This window comes from Epinephelus lanceolatus, chromosome 1, assembly GCF_041903045.1.
Source record: "Epinephelus lanceolatus isolate andai-2023 chromosome 1, ASM4190304v1, whole genome shotgun sequence".
Taxonomy (NCBI): Eukaryota; Metazoa; Chordata; class Actinopteri; order Perciformes; family Serranidae; genus Epinephelus; species Epinephelus lanceolatus.
In genome coordinates, this window is record NC_135734.1 from 50,159,210 (window position 1) to 50,180,039 (window position 20,830).

At 41.6% G+C, this 20,830-nt stretch overlaps 1 protein-coding gene across 1 annotated transcript in view; it reads right to left on the reverse strand.

Moving 5' to 3' along the window:
* Positions 1–6,222: 6,222 nt before the first annotated feature.
* Positions 6,223–20,830, reverse strand: part of mmp24 (matrix metallopeptidase 24) — a 109,645-nt gene continuing 95,037 nt past the window's right edge. Inside the window, exons 8-10 of the mRNA XM_033625871.2 lie at positions 14,948–15,086; positions 10,724–10,990; positions 6,223–7,979 (exon numbers count right to left, since the gene is read on the reverse strand). Of these exons, the coding sequence (XP_033481762.2) occupies positions 7,615–7,979; positions 10,724–10,990; positions 14,948–15,086 (771 nt within the window). The 3' untranslated portion in view covers positions 6,223–7,614. The remainder of the gene's footprint in view (positions 7,980–10,723; positions 10,991–14,947; positions 15,087–20,830) is intronic.

Here is a 20,830-nt window from a genome sequence, read left to right on the forward strand (position 1 = left end):
GTCATCACTGGCATGTGAATTCTTGAGTTATAGCCAAAAATATGTTTTGTGAGGTCACAGTGACCTTTGACCCGAAGTGACGTTTTCAACATTTGAAACTGACGCATCTATTCTCCAACGTAAAGGGAGAATAAATGAGCCCTTAAAGCGAATGTTGGCAATGGGTGTAAAGTGACGGGGGCCAATAGCTGAATTTTGGCCCCCTTGCTCGGACCGCACCATCTTCAAACTCGGCCTTCACTTTGATCTCAACTGCATCTTGCACAGTTTTGACATTATTGTGTTGACAAAAATCTGCCCACAGACAGACAGACAGACACTGTCGCAGCTGGATATGATGAATCTATTAATTGAGAAAATAATCATCTGATTTATCAATGACGAAAATAGCCATTAGTTGCAGCCCTGCACGTAATCCTTAATATCTCCCAAATGTTTAAAATTCTCCTTTTGGAATGCAACTTTTCAACTTTACTCACTTCAGTTTTGATCAAATGCATTTTCTTTTGTCCAGACCTTCACGCTCGAGCTGAGCAAACACAAGGAGAAAGACAAGTTCTGTCCAATAGGCAATTTTCTAAAGACAGACATTCATGTTTCCACAAACTCTCACAACCCTCCCAGCAGACACAGTGTCTACGCTTCATATAGGCTTAAAGGTAAAAGAAGCAGAATGTCTTGTTCTGTGTTTATTGGACACCCTCAAGGAACAAATGTGCGTTTTTTTTGTTGTTTTTTTTTAGCCCGAGTCAAAATAGCGCTGTAGGGATATTGAACGACATCGATTTGTGCTGAATGCTGCGTGTGCTGAATTGCTCTCGACAGCAGCAAGTAATTGCACGGATATGCGGCGAGAACACATTCAATTACTGCAAGACAGGGAGCTCGGTGAGTAAGGTACAAAGCTGAGCGAATGAGAACAAGAACAAGGGCAGGGGAGGGAGATGTACAGAGGCAGACATTATGTGCTCTTCTAAATGTAAAGTAGCTCTGAGAACGATTTGCAAAGACTCACTGCACCCTGCTGCATTGTTATTGTGTGGATATGTGGAAATATATATATATATATATATATATATGGATTTTGTAGTAGTTAATAATCTCATCTCAATCCAAAGAGAAGAATTTAAATCTTAAGCTGAAAACCATCCCGACAATCTGAATAAACAGTGACTCAGTCAGGATGTCCCAACCCGCCCTGCCACAGTGATTCCCAGCCTGTGGCAGGAGGTCATGTATGGGGGACTCCAAACCCCCTCTGGGGCGCCGACTGGCCTCTGAGTGAACCATTATGAGTCATATCGGAGTTAATGACATTTAAATGAGCAGCTTGTGTATTTAAATAAAGCATGCTCAGTTAGAACTGCAGTGCTGCTGTTTCAGAGGATGTGCTGAGGATCGTCAGTTGATTGTTACATAAGGTGACTCACATCTACCGTCTTTGAGCGCGCATTGCTCCTCCTACACATTCAGCTGGACAAATCTCTTCATCAAAGTTGAACACATGAACTTCACATGAAGGCATCCCGAAATCACAGCTGTTTAAAACATCCAAATTTTCCAGAAAATACTGAAAAACATACCAACGTTAAACTCAGTCACCAGAAAAAAAAAATGTTGGCACTGTTTGTTACCTTGGACTGTTTCATACGTGTCAAATCAGTGTTTCTAAAGTGACCTGGTATACGAGCTGACCTTGTCATCTGGAGGTGGAGGGGATGGTGGATGGGGTGTCAGTTTGGCGAGACACCTGCCAAGGTGCAGACTACAAAACTGGTTTAGTTTAGTTGCTGTGTTTTCAGCAGCTTTTTAGGGCACCTGCCATGGGTGATTGTGGAAACTGTTGCTGTTTTTTCTTGCATTTTTTTAGGCGAGAAAATAAGTTGTTTGTTTACTGAGATATGGCTGCTTTTTGTTAGCCTGGCGTGTCCAGACCCAATTCGCAAAACGCAAATGGGTCTGGACACGGAGTGTACATTTCCTCTTTTCCCGAGGGGCGGTATCAACGGCTGTCACTCAAAGTGCCCCTTCACGCAATTGGAAAGATGGAAAACCAATCAGAGTAAAGGAAACGTGTGACGTAGGCTAGCACAACGCCACTGTAAACAGACCAGCAAGCTGCAGCGGAGATGAGCTGTGATGATGTCTGGGAAAGAGTGTTGCCGTCTTTGTGGATTTCCTCCTCACTGTGGACTCAGAGTTGCATGGCTGTGATTCCCAGCTTGCTAGGTGTTTGTACCACCAAATTTAGTATTTTAAGCCAAAACATGGTCTTTCCCTAACCATGGTGGTTTTTGTGCCTAAACATAACCAAACATTAACCACAGTGAAACAAAGTTTTAATAAATGTGCCATATAAAAATGTGCAAATACAGAGGTAAGTAGTAACACATTACAAGTAATACACAAGTAAAAAATGATTTTTTTTTAAAGGAACAAATAATTTTTATGTACCTTTTTTAAAAACTGTATTTCTGTTCCTTACTCTAGCATATTTTTAGCCCCTAATCTACTTGTTACTTTACCACTTTATACCTTCTTAAAGACAAGTCTGATGTAAATTTGGGGATCAAGTGTAGGGGAGTGGAGGAGAAGCTTTACTGCAGATGCTGAGTTGCCAGCTGTCTGGAGGAAAGAGAAGCACCAGCTGTCTTTTAACCACGATGCGATGATGACGGAGCAAAACCCAGAGCAAGAGGCAGCTCTCAGAGACAATCCCTGACCACATCTGGCCACGCTCTTTATACCACAGTCTAAAAAATTGCTGCTGTGGCTCCCAGAAAACACTGAGACCTTCGCTCTTAAAAACTCTTCTGATTTGCAATCACAGTGAAGTAAGCTGCACAAACTGTAAGTGAAAATATAGTCAGCTACCTAGCGTTAGCTATGTTAATTTGTCATGCATAACGTTCATCTTTAATGTTATGATAATGACATTAACTTAACTTGTAGCTGGTGGTCTGTTGGGCTTTTAAATTGGTGTGCTTTAGAAAGCAGTTAACCTGATAATGCAGAGTTCAACGTTTAACTTTCATAATAGCAGTAGAAATCATTGCCTCCCACCTGTGTGTTTTGGTTAAAACATAACATTTTCCATCGGCCTGCACACCCAAAAAATACCAAAATGGAAAGTAACGTGCTTTGAGTAATTTATTAACCAGGTACTTTTCTAAAATTATTTTTATGGGCTTTTTGTCTTTAACTGATAGTACAGCTAAGGATGGACAGGAAAGGTGGGAGAGAAACAGGGGATGACAAGCAGCAAAGGGCCACAGGTCGGAATCGAACCTGGGCTGTGACCTCAAGGTCGCCCTGACCAGGCACCTTTTTTTTTTTTTTAAACTTTTATTTGAGTCATTTTTCATGGGAGTGATTGTACTTTTACTTGAGTACAGATTTTCAGTACTCTACCCACCATTGTGCAAATGTAAACCTAACGTGTCAGGGGTTTGCAGAAACGCACAAAGCCAACATTTTTCCTGGCGACTGGGTTGGTAAACTGCAGTGAGTTCATGTTTTTTTAAAAAGGCCCAATGTGATGAGAACAGAAAATGCATTTTTTTCTGTAAAGAGTGTTTGATCGTTTCCATCAAAGACGGGAAAAGTGACCAAACCTGACACCTCAGCCATTCGAGTCAAAATTAAGCCCCGCAGAGTGACCGTCTGCGATTGACCAATCAGACTGCAGGGTTTCTAGCACCTTTCCGAACCAGATCTGTGTGCTAGGTACCCCAGCAGAGGGAGGACCAAAAATGGGGACGGTAAGGAACGCTTCTGTCGGTACCATCCACAACTTTTCACTGTGGAAACAGAAAAAGAAGCGTACCGAACTGAACTGTTCTGTACTGCTCGGAGGAAACAGGGCTTTAGATGATCTTATCTAATGTATTTTACAACTGTTCCCTTTTACAGGTCGTTGTAAATTGAAACTTGAGTTGATGTTCCTCAGCACACACAAAGCAACACAAAGTGTGTTTAAAATGTGTCGACAAGTAGAAGTCAAGCAATTAAATCCAAAGACAACTCGAAATTTTGGCACTTTTTTGACAAAACTGGAGATGAATTACAAGCTCCTTAGTTCAAACCACCAATAAAAGCACTTATTAAATCATAATGAAAGCAGATGGTGCATTGATAGAAAAAACTGAGATGCTGAACATCAAAAGACGTAAAGAAAGACGAGAGGGAGAGCAGCGCTGATGGAAAGAGATGGTAAAAGAAGGAAAGATTATAAATAGAGGGAGAGGAGGAACAGACTGAGAGAGGAGAGGCCAGATGGATGGGAAGAATTACAAGAGGACAGTGAGAAAAGACAGAGGGAGGACAGTCGGATTAAAGCGAGGGATATGGAGGGCGAGTAGCCCCTATTAGAGCTTTGTGAACAGAAGTACTTCATTAAGCTTGGTCGATGTCGCGGCGGCGCAGACAGCATACTAATACAGACCCACATATATCCTCTGTGCACCCCCCCACCCCCCCCGACCCCTCTGCCTTCCTGTATTCAAACCCTCCCTGTCCTTTTAATTTCTCTTTATATTTTATACTTTGAGCATCTTGAGGAGCCTGTGGCTGCGCTCGAGCGTGGAAAGAGAGAAATACAAAGATGAGGATAAGAACGGACTAACAAACTAACTAGTTCAGCTCAGGGCTCGTATTTATCAAAGTTCTAAGAACTACACTTAAGACCCAATCCAGGATTAAAAAAGTTCTTTGCTGAGTGTGAGCGTTCAGGCACATTTATCAGGACACTTACTCCTACTTAGAGCAAAGTGTAACATTTAAGTCTGAACTCACTAATCACAAATCGTGCATCTGCAGAGCAGGACGAGCCGACAACTGTCAGTGTTTATTCTTAAAGAAAAAAAAAAATCAAAAACATAATTTCATGTGTTCAAAAGCCTCATTCTTTTTGTGTGGACATCTTGATACCTTAAGCAGCAGTTAATGTGAAATTAATATCAGTTTCATAAATATATAGTCAACAAGTTCTCATCACAACTCGTTAAATACCAGCGCTCTGTCAGTGGACCTACACGCCTAAATATGACATGCTATGTACCCTCCTGCGTCTGCTCTGGATGTTGTGGGAAGGCGTGTTACTTAATGCTCCTTACATGCATCCCGGCTTTTAAAAATAAACTTCAGTTTTCACAGGAAATGTTCAGTTTCTGCTTGTTACATGCATAGTATTTTTCAAAGTAAAACTACAACGTAGGTAAAACACTTTGTATGTTAAGTTTACTTCCTTGAGTTTAGGCAACAGAACTCTGTGGTTAAGTTTGGAAAAAACCATCATGGTTTGGCTTCAAGGAAGTTTTAACCTGACTCCTGTCTGACCACTGAGCGTGGACACTTCCTGTGTCTGTCCTTTCAAATTAAATTCCCACATGCTCCAGTCATATAGGTTTGGATTTATTTTGACAAGACCCAGCTCCTAACAGAGTTTCACTTTTTTTTTTTTTGACCAAGCGACCAATGAAATCTTTTTGTCTATTGACCTCTCTGGTTGACTATTAAGGGGCAGCCCTAGTTTTTACAAGTGTCATTAGCATAGCATGCTACACATGCTAGCACAAAACATTGTTGAAAAACAAACTCAGATAACTTGGCTGACTTTTGTTTCACAGGGAAACGAACAGTGGGCTACCGGGCAAAAGTCCAGAGTTTCTTGCTCCTCATACTACAATAGTTGCCTGGTGCGTATCATACCGCCAACAACACTGACAAAACAGCAGTATTTGATGCGTTGAGTGAGAACAGGCTGATATAATATATAAACAGAATTGAATTAAAAGGAAATTGGCCTGAAATTTAAATAATTTTTTTCTGCAAGAATTCTGCTGCTGGTAGAAAAGGTGTGTCCAAGAACTGGAACATGATTAAAAACAAAATGAATACAACTTTTTGTTGTTGTTTGTAGCACTGCTATATTTAGAAATATCCAATCAGCATTCAGATAAAATAAGAAAAGTGGGCTACAATTAATTTTACTTTATTAGCAAATGTATAACTCATCATAACCAGTGATATTTTGCATGATCACCAAAAAAATCAGCAGCTTTTATTTTGTAGTTTGTGATTTTGAGTAAACGTTCAATTCAGTTTTTCACTTTTACCTTTCACTAAAGGGTTTCTGATTTTTTAAATTTTTATTCTGTAAATCTCTCAATCTGGAAGGCTCTTATGCTTAAGCTTGAAAAGAGCTATATTAAAAAATTCTTCTTCGTCTTCTTCTTATTATTATTATAATTAGGGATGCGTGATAATATCAAAATGTAATCAGAATCAGCCAATATCGGCTTTAAAATAAGAATCGTCAAACATGCTTTTCTTAATTTGCACAATAAATGAATATTACATGCACTGAAAAGTATTGTATTTCATAGTTGGTGGGGCCTCACGGTAAGAGTATGTATGCAAAATATGATGTTAAATCCACAACAGAAGAGACTTGATGATCACTAAAATTAGGTAGAGAAAAAAGTGTATATATATCGATATCGGTATCAGTTATTGGTCAAATGAGTTGTTCAATCCAATATCGTACATCCCAAAATACTATAATGAAGTTTCAATGAAGTTTTAAGTTTGATACACATGAGCCCTGGTTGTTCGCAGTTTGGTAAATATAAGCAAATGTGTTCGGCCTGTTGAGACAGAGATAAGGCTGCTGAACTGTCATTCTATCACTATACGCTGATGACCAGCTATTCTACACCTGCTAAAACCAATCAGTCCGAGCTGTGTAAACCAAAGCAGGGGTGTTTTAAGTTGTAATGGTGATGAAGATGTGTCTTGTGGTGTGGTGTGTGTGTGGTGAAAAAAGAGAGAAAAAGGTCCTCTTTGACAGTTTTTCAGCTCATACGACTATAAATAAATAAAATTCAGAGATCCACAAAGAGATCCTTGGTTTTCTTTTTGTTATGGCCTTTCTACCTACATTTTATCTTCAAGTTTGATATTTTGAAACAATTTCTTTTCTTTTTTTCATTAAATTTCATCTGACTTGATAGTTGAAGTAGTTCACGTGTACAAGTTGTTGTTAGAACAAACTTGGAGGTGGTGTCTGGCTTTATGGAGCATCTTCTTTCTGCTCCAGATCCTCTTTCTTTTTATTTTCACTGAGAAGGAGAGTTGTGTTGTAGGTCCCAGAAGAAATAGTTAAAGTTCAGTATCGCAGTATTAGCCATGGAGGTTTTGGGCAAATCAGGAGTGTTATCTGTCCGTAGCCAATCAGATCCTCCTGGAGTCTTTGCGGACTTGTTCTCGCTGTCCTCAGTCTGTTTTGCACGTGTCTTGCACAAAGCCCAAATCAGTATCCTTCCTGTTTTACACTGATGTGCTTGTGTCACAAGACAGGCACAAATCTTGCTCTCACACACACTTGCATACACACACTTTGAGCCAGCGTCTAAATCTACTCCCGCAGAGCATCTTCAGTGTCCGCCCTTTTATCAATAGCTAGCACAATTAGCGTCTTTCAGCATTGACATTCCATAGTTTTTTTTTTTTACTAGCATTCTTGGCTATTAGCCAACAGAAGCTAGCTAACAGTATGACGACTGCTTGACCCCCTTCAATCCATGAACTTTGACCTCTTTGAAGGAAAGTCTGTTATACCCACTCCTGAACTGGGTATTTGTAGTAGTGCTGCGTCATGGTGTTCTGCTGCACGCCTTTGTTTTTAAACTGAAATATCGTGTACACCAGCACCAGGATGCACAGCGACAGAATGCAAGGGATCACCACGGCGATGGCGTTGACCGTAGTCGGGACATCGTTTATAGTCGCCATGATGTCCACGTCGTCAAGGGGCAGCTGTCGGTCTCCGCGGTTACCCTTGCTGCCGGAGTGCTCCATGTCAGACTGGTCGCAGCCCATCCAGTCGCGTAAAATGGACTTGGGGTAGCCGGGTTCCACCGTCAGTTTCTGGTTGTCGAACTTCCAGTACTCCTTCCCCTTGTAGAAATACGTGTAGTCTGAAGATGGGAGGTGGGAGGGGATAAAGGAAAGAGAACAGATAAAGGAAGTTAGTGGGTTGATTTCTGTGATCGAGACAAAGTAAATATTAACATCAATACATTAAAACCACACAAAAACCTCATACAGCTCTGGATACACTGTTTTCAATGATTTTTAATCCTTTCAAGACGTCAGATTGTGACAGATATTTTTATATGACCATCTCCTTCAGGCACGCTACTGTGCATGTTTACATTACATACAGTGCTACATGTAGCTACATGCTACCATCAGGGAAATGTAATATTGGTTATGGATGTTAATTTCTTTATGATTTCAGATCGTGTTCCTGCTGGAACACCTCCGGTTGTGAAGACTTTGGTTTAGAAGCTTTTATTGAAATTACATTTTTTTAATATTGAAATAATGTATGAGTTAAAAAAAGAAATGTAAGAAAGGGGTATAGACATACAAGTTTTACTTCTACCTACTGCTTTTCAGACACTGTTGTCTTTGTCTTGTTGTTTTTCATTATGTTTTTTTGTTTGTTGGTTCAAAATAAGGGCATTCATTCATTCATTCATTCATTCAAAATTACCAGTTCAGTGCAAAATCACATGAGATATCACTGCGAGCAGGGAGCTCCACCATGTTTACTCAGTCTGTTAAAGGCTCACTGTGAGGAGACACTTCAGTCCTTCACTCTTTCAGAAAAGCTTTCTCTTTAACTAAAAAACATCCATCAGTGTCCTCAGCTCTCTCCGTCAGCGCTGGCAGGTCCCTGTGACGCAGAATCTCATTAGAGGCAATAACATTTCTGTTGTGACATGGTGGTTACAGGCAGCTACAGTATTTCAGTCCCAGCAGTGGTTGTTTTTATTGAAGGGCAATATTATGTAATGCCTGTGAGACAGACACTGTAGCTGGGAGACAAATGGGATGGTATGTGAGAGGGAGACAGAGGGAGGGAGGGGGAGAAAACATGAAGTGATTCAACCTCACAGTCTCACAGTCTCACACACACAGGCAGATGTGATGGAAAGCTAAAATAAGTGCATGTACGTGTTAGCTAATATTAGTATTTCATTAAATATCAGCAGGTCAGTGTGATGTTTTCTGTAATGTAATGGTTCTGTAATGTCCGTTCTGGGCTCCTGAGGAAACATGGTGGTGCAACATGGCAATCTCCACAAATGAAGATCTGCTCCCTGCGTAGACACACTATAAACACTCATTCTGAGGTAACAACAACACAATCATTCTTATTTTTAGGTGATTAAACACTAAAGAAAACATACTTATTATATTCTATTCCATTTCTGCCAACATATCCCCATGACTCCTGCACGATGGGGCTTTAAATGTGTGTTCAGTAATGACTTTTTAATTGAAATCTGGAATGTGTAACTCTCTGTACAGTAACACCTCCACAGCAGCGAGGTTATTAAAACTACATTTGAACTAAACTAAAGATGGCAGAGAATGACAACAAGGATATCCAGCCAAAGGGGACACACACACACACACACACACTCACACACACACACTTGTCTGTTGCCTCCGAAGTCCCTGCAGGACTGCTTCTCATCTAACACCAAGTCACCATGCCCAACCGACCATGTCACCGCCTCTGATCTCTCTCTCACACGCACACACTCCCTCTGAGGTCGCTGCAAGGTCATGAGGTCACGACTCGACAAGTGGAAGTGATGATGGGCACTATGTGTGAGTTTGTCGGCTTTGCTTGCGGAGGATAAACAGCGTGTTGAAGAAGAAGTAATTCAATGTGAATAAAATGAATCATAAAGAGGCTGAGTGACCGTCTGTCTGCAGTTAACTGACTGACTGACTGACTGACTCGTTGATTAGTGACCTCATCATTTAGTTGTTTTTAGGGCTGGACACGGATATCTGATTATTTGGATTTTTGTTAGTAGGGGTGTGACGATCCATCGATCTGGATCGATATATTGATTCAGTGATCAACAATCCAATATCATATTTGCAAAGTGAAAACATTGATCCATACCATCATCTTATGGTTTCGCATTTAGTTCGAAATCCTGCATCACCATCAAACAGCAGCAGGCAGACGATGACGATAATGTTATTTACTTGGGAATAAATCAGCAGTGTGGAAATATTATGGATTTTGGACAAAATACAGGTCAACTGACAGCACATGCCGTATGAAAACAATGCCGTTACAGGATAGAACAGGACGTCCAACATCCCTGCCTGGCCGGACATCTCATCTCGCTAACTTCTTACTACGCCAACATTAGCTGCTCTTATTCAACAATATTCAGCTGAAAAAACGTGCATGCAGACTGAAATTCAACTGTGTTGTTCTGTCGAGAGATGCAGTGACTTAAACCAACGATGAGTGAGAATAAATCTAAATAATACATGTAATTTGTGAAGCTATGAGTGGAGGAAAACTCCACCAGCAGCTACGCTAATCTATGTAACGTAAACGTGCCAAAGCTAATAATGGTTGACGAGCAAAAACAGCTCTTTTGTGTGTGAACTTTGACAGTTATTACTGAGCTGAATTTAATACTTTTGTGAAATGATGTTGCTGTAAATCTGTTTCATGGCTGTTGGGAGAAGTTGGCCTTCGGGATTTTAAGACCGATAGTCTTAAACCATATAGATCCATTATATTGGGGAGAAGGCAGACATCTCTACGGCCGATATCTCTAACACACACACTTCTCATGTTTGGTGATGCACAGACAAAACCAAACTGAATACTCACATCCCTCCCTGCTGATGAAGGCTCCCTGCGGTGCGTCCGGTATTCCCTTCCACACAGTGATGGTTTTGGGGTACCCTGGGTCCACTGTGCGCTTCTCCTCATTGTAGCGCCAGTACTTGTCCCCTTTGAAGAAGTAGGTTTTCCCAACCGGCTCCCAGCGCAGAGCCGTGTCGATGCCATCTTTCGGGAGGGAGCTGTCCAGCTCCACCAGGCTGTGAGGGTAACCAGGCTCAGCCGTCACCTCCTTAAACACCCAGTACTTATCTCCTGGAAGGTGAGGGAAAATATGAGTCAGGATTATAATCATATTATACAAATGTTCAGTTACTATCTCAAGTTTATTGTCAACCTCTGTTTTTTAAGGTGCATTTAAAGCCACAGGCTGAATCAAGTGTTTTTGTCTCTTAGTTTAATATTTACAAGTGATTATTTAATGGTTGCAATCCAGGATCCAGATCAGCAAAATGTGTCTGCCAAGTTCTGTGTTCACAGAGAAACCCTGCTGGCAGACAGACAATATAAGAACATGACCTCCTTTAAACTGTCAGAACATAAACATAACCTTTAGAAACACATCGAGTTAAGTTTCCTTTTTAAACAGAACAGAAAATAGTGAGGTCACAGTCATGGTTACGCTGTACTACAACACTGCAGCTGCTTTCTACTTCACTGAGAAAACCATGCAGATTACACAGCTCCTCTGCAGCTTTGTTAAATATCCACTTCTTATTGTTCACAAGATAAATGAGGGAGAATATAAAGAGAGATTCAAAACCGCTGGTTAAATCATAGAACTACTCCATAAAAGCTCTTTTACTGGGCAATTAAATTAGCCTGACTTGACAGCAACTCCTTTTAATAGCCTGTACTCATCATCTGAAAAAAAAAACAACATATGGGAACAATGAATACAAACACAGACACTAATAGCTTTCCTCCAGGCGGTTAATGCAGCTGGACTCAGCTGAAACTTCTTTAATAATAAACTGTACACATTACTGAGAACATGCTGGGAATATAAGCAAAGGCTATAGACCCTTTTAAAGTGCCTTCACATCTGCTCTGTTTGGTTCAGTTCAATCAAACTCAAGTTGGTATGCTCCCTCTGTGCGGTTCATTTGGGCAGGTGTGAACACAGCAATCACACTCAGGTGTGCACCAAAACAACTGGACCAAGACCTTCTTGAAGAGGTGGTCTCGGTCTGGTTACCAACGAACTCTGGTGCAGTTCGTTTGCGGTGAGAACGTGTTCAACCTCGATTTGAACCAACTGCAGTCACATGACACATTGTTTGGGTTAAACATCAGCATGTTACAGTCCTGGAGGATTATAAATGTTAATTATTAATCAGCCATGTTGGCTGAAAAGTTTAGATTCAAAACTTTTCAATCAAAAGCTCCAGAACATTTACTAACGGAGTTCCCTCTGAAATGTGGTGTAGATGTTGAGTAGAAGTTTCAAGCAGCATAATATGTAAGTGCTTCAATGAAGTACCCCAAAATTATACTTAAGTGCAATGCTTGAGTAAATGTTCTCAGCTATTTTCCACCACTGATGAGAGGTATAAAGGACTTCTCAGCTGTCATGCCTTAAGGCCAAGACACACCAAAAAGGCTTCAGAGAACTCGCAGTAACAAAAGCCCCCTGATGCGTTGCCCCACCTCGGCTATGTCTTGGCCAAAATGTTGCACATGAACACACCACAAAGACTTCAACCAACAGCCAACCAGCATGTAAGTTCTGCGCCTGCGTCAGACGCAATAGTCTGTAATCGTTATTAAAAAAGGGAAACTGGAAGACCGTCTTGACGCTAGTTAGCCAGTTAGCACATTAACAACACAATCCAGTGTTCAAAGAACAGAGCATATTTACTGTGAACCAGAGAACAATAACACAAACCATCAGGAAATGTTTCTGTTAAAGAGCTCAATGGATAAAGAAAAATAATCATACTTTATATAACAAGTTTGTTTTTGTTCACTCCCTCCTGACTTTAGCTTTTTGTTTACTTTCCTCATTTCTGTTTCTTCTGTTTCTGTACTGTGTGCTGAGCTGAACCGCTAATCAGGGTGATTTCATTCACCAACAAGTTCTGCAGTTGCCGACGCAGATTGACCATGCTTAATCAGCGTGACCCGACTATTGTTGATGAGGGCCCCGGGCGCTAACTGAAGACTCAACATTGAGCTAAGGCCGATCGTTGGCTTGGTGTGTAAGGGCCTTTACAGGCTCTGGATTATTCGTAGTGCTGTTGTTGCGCAACACACCTCCTACATCATCTTCACTGTAAAAATATAAGATTTCAAAAAGAGGCCCTGTGAACCAGAAAAGCTGCTTCAAGTTTTTCATGTCATCCTATGTGAGCTCATGGAGCAGAGTATTACCTACACACAAAACACACACGTGTTCTGCCCACACGTGTCCACATTGTGTGCAAGAGCCGTCTTCATGTGTCACTGTGTGTATGTGTGTGTGTGTGTGTTTGTGTGTGTATTACAGTCTGGTTGAGCTGTGTCATTGTGTGTCTGTGTGTGAGTGAGAGAGTCGGCAGCTGAGAGAGCAAAGCTATTAATATCTGCTCCTGGCTGGCTGCGATAGCAGGACACTCCATCAGAAGATGTCGGTGTGTGTGTGTGTGTATGTGTGTGTGTGTTACAGAGAAAGTGAGAAAGAGTGAGATAGAGATGGAAGCAGAGAGAGTGACTCCACAGTCAGCACCCGGGGGATGAGGGAGGTTTCATACATGGACTAAAATTCTATTACTTTAGGCTGGGTGCTCCCCGCCGCAGTGCCATTCTCTATTTCACACTTTATTAAAAATATTTTCAGAAGGAGGAGGAGGGCATGTTGAGAGCAGGTCAGGGTCTACTAACACCGGAGCAGATGGTAGACGGAGATTTGTTTGATAAAAGTTTCTCTGCTGAAGACTCGACCCAGTCGACAGAAGAAAATGTTGACATTGTAGGTGTCTGCAAACCACAGATATGTCACATTTACACGTTTTATACCCATATCAACGTTTCTTAAGTGATGTAGTATATGAGCTGACTTTATCATCAGGAAGTGGAGGGGCTGGTGGATGGTGTGTCATTTAGGAAGGACGCCCGCCAAGCTACAGACCACTGTTAACAACCAACATACAGCAAAAACAGCTGCGTGTCAGTTGGCCTTCTAGCCCCCAAACGTGTTTTTTTCGTGGCTGTTTGTCCAGCAGGGATAGGGGAACAAAATAAGCAGTTGTATTTTACATAACATTGCTGCTTTTCCAGCTGGAATTGTGCCCCAAAAGACAATTTTAAGCTAAAATATGATCTTTTCTGAGCCATACCCAAGTGTTTTTTTTTGAGCCTCAACAAAACCACACGTTAACCACAGTGTTGTTGAAGAGCTTCGATGTATCTGCTGCATAATAACGTGCAAATGTAACGTATGTGGTTTGCAGAAATGTACAATAGCAACATTTGTTTTGTTTTTTACTGGTGATTGGTTTAGAAGACTGTGAGAAGAAGTAGTTGTTTTTTTGAGTTGCTTTGTGAGGAAAAACTCACTATTTAGTCAAATGTACAAACTTGTATCGTATCGCATCACATCACATTGCATCATACTTAAATTCTTGAAAATGATGCCACTGAAATTTCACTGAACGTTGTGCACTTGCTTGACAAATATAACACCTTGTCTGGACCAAGTGACATTCTCCGAGGCTGAAAAATATTGCCAAAATGAAAGTGCCAACAATTGCAGTTCCTCCAATGTCCACTTGAGGCTGGCTCCAGAAGCCACGCAATCCTTATAGACCCCCATGTTAAAATGTCCAACTTTACAGCAGAAATTACAGCCTGGTACAAAAAACTGTTTTGGTCTCTGTAGCTATTTTCAAAATTCATGACAATTGTATGGGGGCTGAATTTTTATATAACTCAACTATTTGAAAGTTATAAAGGCTTAAAGTTAGACATAATTAAGGGAACGGCCACTTAGAGGGACAGGCTGTCACTCCTACAGCTCCACTCCCGCTTCCAAATGTTCTGACTCCCGAAAAACAAGATGGTGAAGGCCAAAATGCTTCAACATGGAAATCCACAGAGCAGAGCGATTTGTGACGTCATGGAAGTTTATGGTCTGCACTTATAAGACTAAAGGCCTAGTTCCAGGTAGACCTGTGATACACTGACATTGACTATGTGGAAGAATTGTTTGAACACATGATATTTTCCTCATACCTTTGAAGAAGACAAATTTGCCGTCAGATCTCTCGTAGGCAGCATCGATGCGAGGCGGCAGGCCCTTCCAGAACTGATCGATCTGCATGGGATAACCCTCCTGCACCTTGTTGTTCCTCAGACGCCAAAACCACCGGTCCTGAAACACAACGAGGCACAAGTTAGAAATTCAATGGGTAGGTACTGGAGATGGCTGTAATAAACCCACAGCAACTTTACAATCTACAACTCCAGTGGTTATTAAATATAAGAGTCGAAATGAGTCTGAAATGATCAGGAAGTGGATGAGAGAACTTTATTTTACTGAGCTGCAGTTTGATCACAGCTGAAAGTGTCTGATTTCATATGTGAGACAGATCTGGGAGTAATAAAGCCATGAGCATGCATGGTTCTGTTATAAATCTCAGTCATTGTGGAAGTGGTCTCACATGCACAATTTCAACTCTTGCAGTTAATAATAAATGGATATAGAAAGCTCTGAATTAACCATTTGCATATCAGTACTTTTCCCTGCTTCACCTGAAAAGAACAGCAAAAAATAGTAATGCAAATTTCAGCGTTCAGCCATTATCCATCACAAGCCATGTTTCCATCAGCCTGTTTAGATGCGCATCTAGAAGTATCGCATCGGAAAATTATGATGGAAACGCCAAAATTAAAATTAAAATCCCCTGATTCGCACAAACTAAAATACGCTCGCTTTAACCAGGTTTTGGTTGATTCAAAAAAATGCTGATTTGCAAAACGGGGGATGGAAACAGTTATGTTCGAATTAAGTCTGACGTAGTGCACCTCTCTCCATGGTGATATCCACACTCCGGGTCGGGAAGGCGGTAATGCATTTACAAGCTGGTTGCCAACCACCTGAAAACGTAGAAGAAGAAGAATGCGAGACTTGTTCTGTTTCCGGTTCTGCGGAAAACTTGCGCGAGTTCGTAGTTTTCACCAAAGTCCATACATTTAATGGAAACACACAGGATTCGTATTTCTTTTAATGCGCATTTCCCAATGATTCGTTAGCTAATGTTTTTACCAGACTTCTGGGAACAGCTGACCTAGAAGGTTCCCAGATAGCACACATACATCTGGCCGACGTCGGCCCGATGTATCAAGTTTAGATCGTTAAGACGTAGCAGGGAGAGCGTTTGCTCATTGCCAAGACGTCGCTGAGACGTTAGCCTTTAATCGAAAATGACCACCACGCGACGTTCAAACGATCAATAAAAAGCTGCGCTCAGTAGGCGTTCCTTCATTAATATTCATATGCTTCGTTAACTACGACCTTTATTCATTTAGGTCGGACCTTTCAAACTACAAATATTTCACCATTCAATGTGAGAAATCAGTGCTAACATTCAAAAATAGCTGACTGTTACCCTATTTCGTGTGTAAGTGTGCATAATGAAGAGACAAAAGTCAATTTGACAAACTTTATTTTCAAATTTCCACAAACAGTATCTGATGGCCAGTCCGCTTCTCCTGGCAGCCTGCAAGACACAGAAAAGACGATGAGCACATAACTTCAAGAAACAAATCCCAACTTCACCACTGTATTTTTTTTTTAGCATTTCAGCTGTCTTTTAGCCAGATTGAAGGCTTTGGGTCCGTCACTCTGCTTAATTTAGTGTTGAAACGGTTAAATAACGGGATCCGTTAACTCTGTTAACTGTTAACAGCAGCTCAACAATCAGTCCTTCATCTCGGAAAAACTGTGGTTTCAAAAATGCTCTATTACCTGTAGCCACCGGGTCAGTTTGCTTTGCAGAGGAGGAGACCTCGACTGATAAATTGCCCATAAAATCACATTAACAACATACTGAAGGCATCCTTAAACTTCACTATTTCACCTCCGCGCTCCTCTCTGCTGGTCTCACCGACACTTCAGCACCCGTTCTGGGATACACAGTGTCGGCCCACCCCGCCTGACCTCCGTGCTCCTCTCCGCTCCTCTCCCAGACACTTAAGCACACGGAGGTCAGGCCGGGGGGCCGCGGGACCACGGGTGGCAGCTCCGGGCACTTCCACTTTAACCCAAAACGAGTGCTCACGATAACCAGATGAGCAGATAACGTCAACTAGGGAAAATAAAATGAAAACACCACAGTTGTAGCCTGTTAGCATAACATGAGCTAAACCGCTAAACTAGCTAACAGCTAACGAAAGATAACGTTAGTTGGTGGGGACATGTGCTAAGCTATATACACCCAGTCGTGCCTCGCCACTCACCAGGAACCTCTTTTAACGGTCAGAGAAGAAACAACAAAGCTATTTTCTGCCAGTTTATTCCAGTTAGCTTACCTGAAACCAACTGCGATGAGATGCTGTGTGCTGCGAGCTCAGTTCCGAACAAACATCGCGGAGATGAAATCCCGCCTCTGCGGCGACTTCCGTATGTGGGCAGACATTCTACGGCACTGGGCCGACCCAAAGCCGACGTAACAGAGACTTTTGATGAGCTGGGACAAAAGAGTATTAAATTTAAAGATATCCGCCCATGCGGCCGACACTTGTCAGACGTTGTAAATGCAGGGCCGATGTGTCGTCCTCAGGCCGACGTCGGCCAGATGTATGTGTGCTATCTGGGTTGAATATTGTAGTTAAAGTTAGCTTACATTAGCTGGTAACATTAGCCTGACAGTGTTTCACCAGACCCCTGGTAACAGTTGACCCAGTAGGTAGAAAATAGAAGGTAAAGTTTGCTAATGTTAGCTAGTAACGCTAACCTGACAGTGCTGCATCCATGTACATACTTAAAATGTAACTGACAGTTATAGTCAAGTTAATTTACTCATGGGCCAAAAACAAGACAGCAGTCGTTTCAGTCGTGGACCCAACCACACACAAAATAGAGTGCAATGAGTTCGGAGTTCGTAGTTTTCACCAAAGTCCGTACATTTAACGGAAACACACGGGCTTCATATTTCTTTTAATGCGCATTTCCCAATGATTTGAATCACTTTTGGATGGAAACATAGTTAACTAATGTTATTTCAACAGTTTGTCAGTTACTTTAAGCTAACTATTTCAACATTAGCCATTACTTTTGGCTAACTAATGCTATTTCAACAGTTCATTAACAGTTCATTAGTTTAAGCTAACTGTCTCAACCATTATCCATTACTTTTGGCTAATTAATATTATTTCACCTGTTTATCAGTTACGTTTAGCTAACCGTTCATTCATCACTTTTAGCTAATTTTCTGTTTCTAGCCTACTGTAAGCTAACTGTTTCAACTGTTATCCATTACTTTTAGCTCACTGATGCTCTTTCAACAGTTAATTAGTTAATTTTAGCAAACTAATGCTAATTCAATAGCTATTTAATTGGTTACTTTTAGCTAAATGTTTCAACTGTTTATTCACTTTAAAGCAACTAATGCTATTTCAGCTGTTTCAGCCAAAAACTACTAATGACGTAGTAAGTAGTGTCCCATTTCCTCAATTAAAATTTCAAACTAACCCCTGTGGCTTCGTTTTGAAGGGCCACTACTCAGTCGAGGGCACGTTAAAACTAGGTGTAGGGCCAAGGGGGAGAATTGGGACCAGACTGTTCCCCTCTGCTTTTCTTTGGAAACTATCAGGGACTGTCCTTACTGACCGTGGTTCAGTCCTTATGGTATTTGCAGTTTTTCACATGCAATTTATTTCCCCCAAATCTCTATGAAAAGAAAGAGATGCTAACTCTTGCAGACGCGGCTGCAGTGAAATGAATAACGTCCAGCCCATAATTCACCCGAGGTATTATGGAGGTAGATAAAAGAAGACGACTTGAAAAAAGAAGACTGAAAACAATGAGTGAGAGGGAACGACCAGACGGACGAACAGACGGGAACAGAAGACAAAGATAAGAAAAGAGAGGTGATGCAAGGTGTATGGAGGAAATAAAGGAAGAGGCATGCAGGAGCCAAGAGATGTTAAAAGGGGAGGAAGCAGAGAGGGGAAAGAGGGAGGAAGAGGAGGAGGAGAAGAAGGCAAGCATCAATCTCAGCTCATTATCATTTGGCTTCGGTGAATCTAGGACACAGCCAAGCACAGTCCCCACTGAGCACCACACACACACACACACACACACACACACACACATACACACCCTCCATCTCAAATGATCTGACATCATCCACTGGCCGCTAATGTTTTTCTGTGTGAACCCAAAGAGAGGAAAAAAAAGAAAATCAATGCTTCACATCCAGCAAAAGAAACCATGAGTGTTTCTCACCGAGGAAACATCCCATAATGAGTGTCTCCTTTCAAACGCCCACTGGCTCTCAGTGCTCTTTATGTCCTAGTACGCTTCTGTCTCAGAGTTAAAGGGAAAAGAAAATCGGCCTTGTTTTTGTGATCGATGGTGATGATGCATTTTTTGAAGTTATAGAAAGGCTTTTCTTTCAGGGCCATAAACTCCCTCAGCACATGATGCCACAGTTCGGCGTGTTACCACACACGTCCTGCACCGTCAATCTGACTCTGAGAGGAAGTGTTTGGAAAACTAAACGAATGGCTCTTAAGAAGACGTATTAGTGTCTGCCAAACAGACAAACGCAGCCCCCTTATTACATGAGGCTGCAGCAGAGGGCTTCGGGAAACAAACACAGGATCGTGTTTTGCTTTGGTCCGTCAAACAGATGTCATCGTCAACTGTTTCCTTAAGCTTCAGCTCAGCATTCTGGCATGAAACCATCTGTGCGTCCCAATACCCATGCAACCATATTAGTTAGTATGCCGAAAACGATTTTGTATGTCTCAATAGTAGGGCTGCCCCTGAGAAAGAATTTTACCAGTGGACCAGCAGTCCTCATCAGGGTCCATCAGTGGACCATCAGTCCTCATCAGGGTCCATCAGTGGACCATCAGTCCTCATCAGGGTCCATCAGTGGACTAGTCTCCTGCATGTTTCTGATATGAATGTAATGATGAAATGATATATTTTGGTGGTTTGAGTTGAAGGTGTGAGAAAGAATAGTATCAGTAACATTGTTAACACTGTGCTACATTACAGAGAAATACAAACCGTACTAATGAACCTTCATTAATATAGGCCTATATTTTATCTCCAAGTGCACGTCACACACTGAGCGAGCCGCCTGTTAATGACGCTGTGGGCTAATGGGCATGTAGCTACTTCCATGTTTCAGATGATACGTCATGTTTGTAGTCGACCAATGAAGATGAGTTTACATATCACCTTGGGTTCGTCCTTCACCTTCTCAAAATGATCCCACACTTTGGATTTCCTGCCCGATGTTATTAACTAGCCTGTGGAATAACCGCAGGTCAAATGCAGTATATTAAAAATACCAGGATGTTCTACTGCAGCCCAGTTGCCAGAAGAAAATGTCAGCATTTTACATTTTTGCAAACCATGAATATGTTACATTTGCACGTTTCAAACTGATCAATATCTCTAAAGTGACATGTGAGCTCACTTTGTTACCAGGAGGTGGAGGGAATGATGGATGGCACATAACCTTAGCGAGACGTCTGTCAAGCTGCAGACTACTGTTTGAGACCAACAAACAACAGATGTGGTTGTTTTTAGCAATTAATCACTGTGTTTCCACCAAATGTGGGACTTTTTTAATGAGGATATTGCCATGAAAAGTGGCTGTTTCTTTAATCAAGCTGCAACCTCCAGGGCTGAAAGTGCCAAAATCTGCAGTTCTTTGAACGACCACTTGAGGCTGGCTCCAGAAGCCCCCAAAGACCTCCATGTTAAAATGTCCAACTTTACAGCAAAAACTAGAAAAGCACTCAGAGAGTGCAGACCTCCGCCAAGTAGGTGATATTCCCTCCCCCCCTGCATCAGATTTTGCAGCCTGCATCACAATTAGGTTATCTGCATCACTATCATTATTAGGTTATATATGTCTTCACCATGGAGACACT